Source organism: Macrobrachium rosenbergii, chromosome 44 (genome assembly GCF_040412425.1).
Source record: "Macrobrachium rosenbergii isolate ZJJX-2024 chromosome 44, ASM4041242v1, whole genome shotgun sequence".
NCBI lineage: Eukaryota > Metazoa > Arthropoda > Malacostraca > Decapoda > Palaemonidae > Macrobrachium > Macrobrachium rosenbergii.
Genome location: NC_089784.1, coordinates 30596301 through 30605580, shown reverse-complemented (window position 1 = coordinate 30605580; position 9280 = coordinate 30596301). Strand labels below are relative to the sequence as shown.

Here is a 9280-nt window from a genome sequence, read left to right as displayed (position 1 = left end):
GCCATAAATTTCGAAATAATTTTCACGATTCACTCCTACTGAACGCAATTCCAGTCGAGATGGCTATATAGACAGGTCGTTTGTTGTTGTAGAATTAGCTGGCATTAGCTGGCCTTATGCCAGTATGGGATATTGCCGCTGAAGCAGACCGAAACTTCATAGGGAAGTGTGAGCATTTGTTTCTATGTAATAAATGTTTAATGTAAAGATTTTTTTTATAAATTGACGTGACTTAAAATACAGTGTGTCGTTAGAATTTTGATAATTAAAATTGGTGTTAATTTCCTGCTGATCTTTTTCTAACGGCTTAGCTAAAGGTGCCAGGGTGTCAAATTAAGATACCATAAGCATAAAATCAAGTATCATTTTTCTCTAATCTACCTTCGGCCGGCCCCAGGTTAGTAATTCATCGATGTAGGGAACAGGTCTATCTTAACCGTTTTTTTTTTTTTTTGCAATATTGGCACAGGGTATGCGTCTGCAATCCCACTCTTCTAGTTATTTGGTGATTTCCACAAACCACAGAGTGACTTAGAGTACTTACGACTATCGTTAAACATTCTGGTGAAAGTTCATGAGCCATTTACCCATGCATAATGGCTCTTGATTTTTATGCACAGCTCAGTGAGAAAACAGCAACCTCTGACTTCATCCGCTGATCATAGGTCAGACATGCACGCGTTACACAGACTTAGGGGCACAATATGCGTGAGTTGTATATTTTGTAAGAACTCTGTTTTTATAGCTGCAGAAGCAATTTTTTTCGCGGGAATTAATTAAAACTCAGAAATACTTTTGATGATTACAAAAGGCATTTAATGTCTTAATATCACATTTGGAAATCAAAATATGTTCTAGTTACCTGCAGACAACTATACTCAACACCTTATCCATTCCAAAAAATGTTTATGTTGTCTGAATCTTATTTACTTATAACCCAAGAAACAAATGTGATAATCAACCACTGTTGATAGTACTACAAAAAGAACGCTAACACAACTATGTCTAAAGCATGCACATACAATGAAGCAGATAACGTACATTCAGAACGTTGCTAAACTATATTAGGTCTGAATGCCGGCAAAGAAATTTGATAGATTTACAGCTAAGCAGTGGGTACCAGAGCATTTTCTTTGGGTAAATTTGAGTGTTCATCCATAAACAGGATTATTTCCTTTCCTGTCATATTCTTTTAGTAGAAAAAAATGACCGCACTAAATAAGAATTCCCATTAAGTTTGTTTTTCACAAAGATTTTTGCATGAGACTTTATTTTAATATATTAGCTTCTAACTATTCAGTACATTTCATAAATACAACCCGTCAACTATCGTAAGCAAACAGTCTGCAAAGAAATATATTTTGCTTGTTCTACTACCCTGCGCACTCCACTCCTTAATGCTGTTAATAACTCTGAATCCATAGTTAACTGGCAGGAATTTAGTTGTTCAGAGAGGTAGCGATGAAATAATGAGGAAATATGCGTAAAGTTACAAGAATGCAAGAAAAACACTGTCATTGGTTTTAATCAAACCGGGTGTAAGAAAGTGTCATAAAAATATGACTTGCTGATAAATTACCCTATTTTTCAAGGAAACAAACTTCACTTACATATATCTCTCAGTACAATAAATGCACTTAACTAACGTGATAAATTATTATGTCGTGGGTAGGCCTAACAAGGTTAATCAGTTTACATGATCGTAGAAAAGGTAAACATAAAGCTTTAGGTCTGTTTTTAATAAGTAGGAGTTTTTTCTGAGACTTTGCGAGAGAGAATAAAACATTTATTTTAAAGGTGGGCAGGAAGGTCGTGTCAAGTCACTTGGAACCAGAAAACCATCTTGATAATTGGCAATATCGTTCAGGTAATCAACGGCTTCTTCGTACTGGGACGACGGCGTGATGTTTGATCCAGAGTGGAGGCGGCTGTAATGATCGATAACGACAGAAGAAGAAACTCTGTGGGTGATGGGATCGTCCGTCACTGCCAGCATCACTAGCTGCAGGGCTTCCACGATTGACTGTGAAAAGAGAAGTGAAAACTGAGTATTGTTTTCTCTCTCTTTTATTAATAAATATAATTATTTCTTCCCTCGGCTATCATCTTGGATAATAGCTCAAGGCTCGGACATTTCCATAGTTACTTGACTGATCAGTCAATCGTTTTTAAAGTTTCCGGCGATTGAAATCATTGTTGTTTTGATTATCCTCTTCCTTCCCTTTCTTCCTCTACTGTATCTTAAATTAAAACTTTAAAATTTGGTGGTCTTTTAAAGCACTGTACATTTTATAAACCTAAGTTAGTCTCTCTGACCATTACTTGCCTTCGATACCTCAAATTCCTACCGGAAAATACAAGAAGAACGGCCTCTCGTTCGTTAACTGTTTTGGACACCATATGGAAAGCTTGGTCAGTCTCCTTTCGGAAATTTCACTAAAATTTGTTTGATACGATCAAGTCAAAAGAGAATGATAAGATATGCCATTAAGAGCGTCACGAAACCTTATGCTGGTTATTATGGTAGTACAGAAATGGTGCTACGTACTATAGTATGATATCTGCAGAGCTACTCGCGACCTACCAAAAATTAGGATGCTATCTACCAAACAACCCAATTAAGGCCTATGGCAGTTACTTCCTCAAAATATATACAAAACTATTTTATCCACCAGGGGCTAGTACTAAACACGGCGAAACAGTGACTTGCCTACACTGTTTCGCCGTGTTTAGTACTATAAATAGCCGCTGAAGGGTCAAATGTAGAAAATGGATGGTAGATATCATGCTATAGCAGCACCACAAAAATCATGAATATTTTATATAGAAGTTGATAAAAACAAATGAGGAGGAACTCGGTTATCAATTACATCGAATTTAAAAAGAAAAAGACGAACGGGTGCAGATATATATACTCATCTATAAGATATGGATTCTTGTAATTATCTTACGCATTTCCTTATCATAATCTGTCATGTGCACATTCACGTGGAACATTAAAATGCGAACAGAGAAGATCAACAGCGCCTCTCGAACTCTAAGAATAAAAAAATGCCACAGACAATTGTGAAAGATCCCTGTGGAAAGGACGGAATATTACAGAAGAGGACCAAGTAAGGAATCTTCTGATAACGATGTAAACGTAAGTAAACAAATGAAAATGAATGAAGTTCTTCTCAGTCATCTCTTCACTGGGGAACACCTGGACAAAAATAATGTGAATAAATAAGAAGTGGATAAGAAAATGCTGACATTTTTAATAATAAAAAGTCAGACAGATTATGATAAAAGTACCAGATATTTTTCGATAAGGGAACTGGTTGCCAGAGAATCTGCATCAATCGACAAGGTAATAAACGTGGACTTAATTAATGACAAGGTCTTTGTAAGAATAATTCTGAACAAATTACTCTCATATTACCATGCATTGATCTAGTACTTATTGACCTTTCCCCTTAGTTGATTTCAGTATACCACATGACTTTCAAAAACTTATCTTTGAGTATCATGGCTAAAAGTAAGAAGTGAAGATGTGTTTTATTATATAAAAAGGATTTTAAAACGTCATATCACAAAGATAAGGGGACAACAATGATTTTGAAATTCCGTAGTAATTCAAATGTTCCCAATAAAAAGTAAACAAACAGTAAATAAACAAAGCATAAAAGTTATTATGATGATAATTATGTAATAAAAAACACTGCTTATGCTCTCATAATATGACCTTGACCGATTTGCTGAGCGGAAACACAGAAGCAAAAACTAAAGTCCAGGTCATTCGGAGGTTAGTAAACTGACCCTTGCTACAGTCCCAGCAATAAAGAGGTCTAACTATGCTTACATGGGTGGAGAGTTCAGAGATATGAGTGAGAATCACGTCCCAGTCGACACGAGCTCCGTCGGTCCCTCCTGAACGCTGCCAGGCGTCCTGGGCAGTCTCCTCGGCCACTCCCATTGCTTGACAGGACTCTCGCAGGGCCTCCCACGTCACTCCGTCTTCTTCATGCAGCTGTTTTGGAACAGGATCATTGGCCATTGACTTTGTTTTTTACTTATGGTCAACAGAAATACAATATTCATTTATTGCCTCAGCGGAGCAATAATGTCGTAGATCTTCAGGGGGTCTTGTCAACAGACACAGCATGATAATGTCCCTAGGGTTGAGGAACATTAATGAATGTTATGAGAAGTATTTACAGGCTCACACAAAGGATTATTTATACAGACAGGCCTATGCATACATACGTACGTACATACATGCGTAAATAATATAGATTGGCATCTTTTTTTATAAAAATGAGAGGCAGGTGACCATTTACTTTCATAATACCTTGTGAGCTCACTCACATCTGTTCCATATATTTAGGGTAAGCTACGTCTCAACTCGATCTCTTTTTATACTTGAAGTAAATTTTACGTTAACCTTACAGGGTTATCCCTGAAATCTACATATAGTCAATGTCTAATATGTAATCATCCCTCTCTCTTCATGATAGGCCTACATGCAATTCTTTAATCTGTAATATGAGAATCATGTTTGAATCTATGATCAGTTTTCCAACCTGATTGTTTTCCAGTCTTTATCCTGATCACCCAATCCATCACAGGTTTACAGAAGGAGAAAAATAATCCGTGACAACAGCATTCACTTTAAGCTTACTAAGACATCACGGGAGAGAGATTTCCCGTCCCCTTTCCCCAAAAAAAGATGCTCGACAATTTAGGGCTCCTGACCTCTACGCATAATGCCGACGGGGCAGGTGCCCAGGGAAGGCCAGCAAGAGTGGTTAGTTGTTAGAGGATATAAGAAACCTGGCGTGGAACTCCGGACTCTGTCCAAACAATATAGACGAATAGCGCGAGAACAAAAACTCTTTATGAATTGCAAGAAGAACTTTTCAGAACGTTCCCACATTTACAGTGAAGAGCAACCGTCAGTATATGCTTGTTGTTTTATCCGTTCCGCTCTCCCTGTCACCAGGCTTTTATTCTGTTTGTCATTACTGCTTTAAGGTACAATAAAGAAGAGGGCTTTATGTTTCTCACAATTCTTTTTTTTTTTTTTTTTAGTCAGCTTTATACTAAAAATGAATCGACCCTCCAGATGGTAGTTCCAACTTTCAGGTAGTACTAACTTTCTGCGCATTACGACCTTCATTCACAAAGCTTTAACCTTCTCTCTCTTGTTTTCCCTTTGGCTACGAATTAGAGTAATTCAACGCCGATTCCATTTTCGTTTATCTAGTCTCCTTTCTTCGTCGTTAAACCTAACATTCTTGCAGTCACCAGTAAATCACTATTAAATAATTTTCACGAGAACTAGCACACAGTAACAGAAATGTGAACCATATGTGCTTGAGAAACACACAGTAACAGAAATGTGAAACATATGTGCTTGAGAAACAAACAGTACAAAAAACCACACACACACACATGATTATGAGTGTTTATGTACGTTGGCAAGCACCGTCAACAAATAGCAGGTAACCTTACCTGCCTATGAAGGACGCGGAGTACACCTGGTGATATGCCACTCTTGCTCTCGGGCACCGGGAATTCGAGTCTGTCCTTCACTGGAGGAACTGTACCGTTGGTCATGGCCCTTCGGAGGCAGAGAAAACCGAGGTGAATATAGTTTCCTTTTTAAAGATCCAGTATAGGTTTAAGTGTTATTATGGCATACCCCATCGAGCTAGGTGCTGACAATATGCATCAAATTTATATTCTCTCTTTCAAACTAAATGCATTACATAAAAATACGTGAGTTAAGTATAGAGATGTGTCCCTATTTAGGTAATATCTTGCCCATTTCAAGAGGAGTGCAGGTAAGTAATAAAAGGACCTGAAAATTGCTAGTTAAGCCTGAAAAATGGAGAAATTTGACATGGTGTAGTACCTGAAATAAGCAGCCGACCAAGTCAAGAGATCTTTGGGCTGTGTCCGAATGGCGGCTTTAGTGTAATCCTTCAGGATCCTTGGCAGAGCCGACGGGACGCGCGTCTCTCCTAAAGTTGCTACAACCATCCTGCAAATAAATGAAGAAGTAGATAAATAAGTAGATAAAAGGAAACAAAAAACGACGCGTAGTCTGGTCGGTAAGATAAGGTAATTATAAATGATTCTGGAATCAAAGAAACTATGGTATTCTCTAGGTCAAAATTAAATCAAGAAATACGTAAGGAAATAAATAAGGTTCTTCTAGAGCCCCACTTCGAAGGATTTTGAGAGATTTTCTTTGATAAGTTCGTGTCTGTGTGAATAGAAGAAGAAGCTCTCAAATTATGTGAAAATGAGAAAAATAACTTTATTGTAAACTCGGTTATGAAAGTCATTCAGCATTGAGCAAATGACTTCTAAAGTCAAGAGGACTGATTTCGAAATATCAGAGAGTCGCCCTATTCAGTTTTGAGTGGCTTTAAGTATGTCAAGGTCTAGAGATTAAACTATAGCCTTTGTAGTCTACAGTGCATACGGTTACAGTATGAAAGACGTAGTATGAAAATCACTGAAATTCTACACGCATATTCCTGAATATGTATTCGAGTTCTCTGAAAATGTCTTAGGTTACAAAATCTTCAGTGATACAGCTGAAACGATGTAGTTGTGACTAGTGATCACTGGTAGTGAAATCCTTCGTCAAAATCACATTCTATCTTTGCTCGTTGATACTTCAGCCAATTACGCTAGAAAGACATGACATCCCTTCGCCTTTATTTCGGATCATGAATCACATCAAACATTGGTATAATTGCTTCCCTTCATTGATCAACGCGTCATGACCCCATTTCCCGAAGCATACCAGAATGAAAATACAACGGCCTTTCCCTCCCGATTTCCTAATGTCTGTTTATGACACAGCGGCAAGAAAAAATTGGTCAATTTCCACTGGGTATCTGTACGTTGTTTCATCGTGAATCGTCTCGTAAAATTAAGTAAAAATTGAGGAACAATGCGTCCATTGTATGGTCGCTATATCAAGATTCTATTAAAAGGGAACAGTGAACTTTATACAAATCTGGATGTTTAAAACCAATAATGCGTATTTAAATAAGTTTACGAATTCTATCGGTATTCAATATTTTTTTTATTTATTTATTTAAAAGAGCCTACTTACTTAGAACCCTCTGAATGAAGTATGACATACCAAATGGTTTTTTATCTGCAGATGTATTAACCAACCTTACTCCTCGACAATTTTCAAAAGAAAACTCCCACTTAATCATGATTTTCCAAGTCGTAATTTTCAAAAACACTTAAAGCTTTTATTTTTTTAAAATTTTGAATGAAAAGATGGCTGAAAATCGAGGACAAATTTTTGTGTTTCCTCTCAGTAACATTTTTCTTTCAGATCATAACATTTCCAGAACAAAGGCTGTTTACGATAGGCTTACATCTCATAATAAGAACATTTTAAAATTTAAACTAATTTGCATGAAACGTTACCACTGGTTGACAGTTTGATCGTTAAAAGGGCACAGTTTAACGATATATTCATAAATACTGAGTCTAAATTAGCCTATTTGTTTACTAAATCTACGACCGGTATTTACAGAATTCAGTTTTTAAATAGATTAACTGGACTAAGTCTGCATGGCAACCAGGTGTATTGTACAGCACACACAGGTTGCATGTCAACATACAAAACAATTTAGAGGATTTCTGTCTTGTGTACGGCACTGCACGAGAAAATGGCTATATTCCATTGACGAGCGTTGCTTTATAAGTGATGCTGCTCTATAATTTATTAAAAGAACAAATCTGTTCGTGAACTTACCTGTTAATTTGTTTTCAGATATTCCTTCGTGCCTGTTCCAACGAGAGTCACCAGGTGTTTGGGACTGGAATGCGTGACGTCACTGTTCGATAACACACACACGCTCCTTCGCTGATTTCGGCCCCCTACCTCTTACCCCAGCCCCTACACCCCTTCCGCCAGCATAGCTAAATTCCTCCCACTTTGTATGAAGGTCAGAGAAGGAATATACGACAGGAACGAAAAGAAATAAATAATTATACAGTAAATTAATTAACGAGGAATTGTCGCCTGAACCGGAGTGTCCAAAGAATTGAACCTACTGAAAGTAGGGGCATCTCCTGACAGACTTCCATGACATGACTAACGATTGCAATAATTATAAATTATCGTTTTATAATTAAAATGGCACTTCTAAAGTATGGTTTTATTAAGGGAAACATTAGCTGCTGCGCGCAAAATAAATAAATGTCGTTGAAAAAGGGCAAAAAGACGCAAGGAGAAAACAAAACAAGAATCACAGTAGAAATATGTGAAAATGGTGCAGAAAGTTGAATATGAGCTGGATACATTTAGTATACAAGAAGGATGTTCAGAAAAAGGGGAAAAAAACCTAAGCAAAATATTGAATTTATCACAGACGACCTAACAAAATGTGCTAGCAAATGACACGAAGAACAAGCATGAGCCGTTACAAAGATACTACACAATGACGAAATCCGGCTTACGACCAAAGACGTATTTCTCAGAGTTGGGAATAACACATGCACTCACATACAAGAAATTGAAGAGGAGAGAAAGCAGAAGATTTAAGAAAAATGGTGATGAGGTCGGAAAACGCGATAGAGTACGTAAATAAGTAATATGCATATGTAAAAATCTGTCGAGGACCGCAAAGGTAGACTGGTTATATATCGGGTAAATACTGTGAGAGAGGTGCGAAATAATGAGCAGGAAGACAAGTACTGCTGGTTTATTGATGTTGTTGTTGTTTCAGATTTAGCTGGCCTTGTGCCAGCACGGGCTCTTGCTTCTAGAGCAGCCCATAATGGTTTATTGATGTTGTTGTTGTTTCAGATTTAGCTGGCCTTGTGCCAGCACGGGCTCTTGCTTCTAGAGCAGCCCATAATGGTTTATTGATGTTGTTGTTTTTTCAGATTTAGCTGGCCTTGTACCAGCACGGACTCTTGCTCCTAGAGCAGCCCGTAACTGGTTTATTGATGCTGTTGTTTTAGATTTAGCTGGGCTTGTGCCAGCACAGGCTCTTGCTCCTAGAGCAGCCCGTAATGGTTTATTGATGTTGTTATTTTAGATTTAGCTGGGCTTGTGCCAGCATGGAATCTTGCTCCTAGAGCAGCCCGTAACTCTATGTTGATGATGAGTCTGTGAGATGGGTAGGTTAATGAAAACTTTATTATGATACATAAAAGTGATTTTGATGAAGCGACCCGCTTATAAAGCGGCATGCGGACGTCTGCGTATAACGCAGGGACCAAGGGTACAAAGATTTACAGGTGACCTGAGGTC

At 37.7% G+C, this 9280-nt stretch overlaps 1 protein-coding gene across 1 annotated transcript; it reads right to left on the bottom strand.

Annotated features, from left to right (window-relative positions):
* Positions 1 to 790: 790 nt before the first annotated feature.
* On the bottom strand, positions 791 to 7910 carry LOC136829491 (ropporin-1-like protein). The gene is made up of 5 exons (XM_067088248.1): positions 7775 to 7910; positions 5897 to 6025; positions 5494 to 5602; positions 3842 to 4009; positions 791 to 2023 (listed from the first exon to the last, which is right to left on the bottom strand). The coding sequence occupies exons 2-5, from the start codon at positions 6022 to 6024 to the stop codon at positions 1787 to 1789; spliced, it is 642 nt and encodes a 213-aa protein (XP_066944349.1). The 5' UTR covers position 6025; positions 7775 to 7910; the 3' UTR covers positions 791 to 1786.
* Between the last annotated feature and the right edge of the window lie 1370 nt (positions 7911 to 9280).

What these genes read in the sequence shown, in the direction of transcription:
- LOC136829491 (XM_067088248.1), bottom strand. Translation starts at nt 6,024, where the DNA reads ATGGTTGTAGCAACTTTAGGAGAGACGCGCGTCCCGTCGGCTCTGCCA. An exon ending in TCCGCGTCCTTCATAGGCAG is followed by an intron (nt 4,010 to 5,493) that starts GTAAGGTTACCT and finishes GTTCCAAAACAG; the next exon opens with CTGCATGAAGAAGACGGAGT. An exon ending in TCTCTGAACTCTCCACCCAT is followed by an intron (nt 2,024 to 3,841) that starts GTAAGCATAGTT and finishes CTCTTTTCACAG; the next exon opens with TCAATCGTGGAAGCCCTGCA.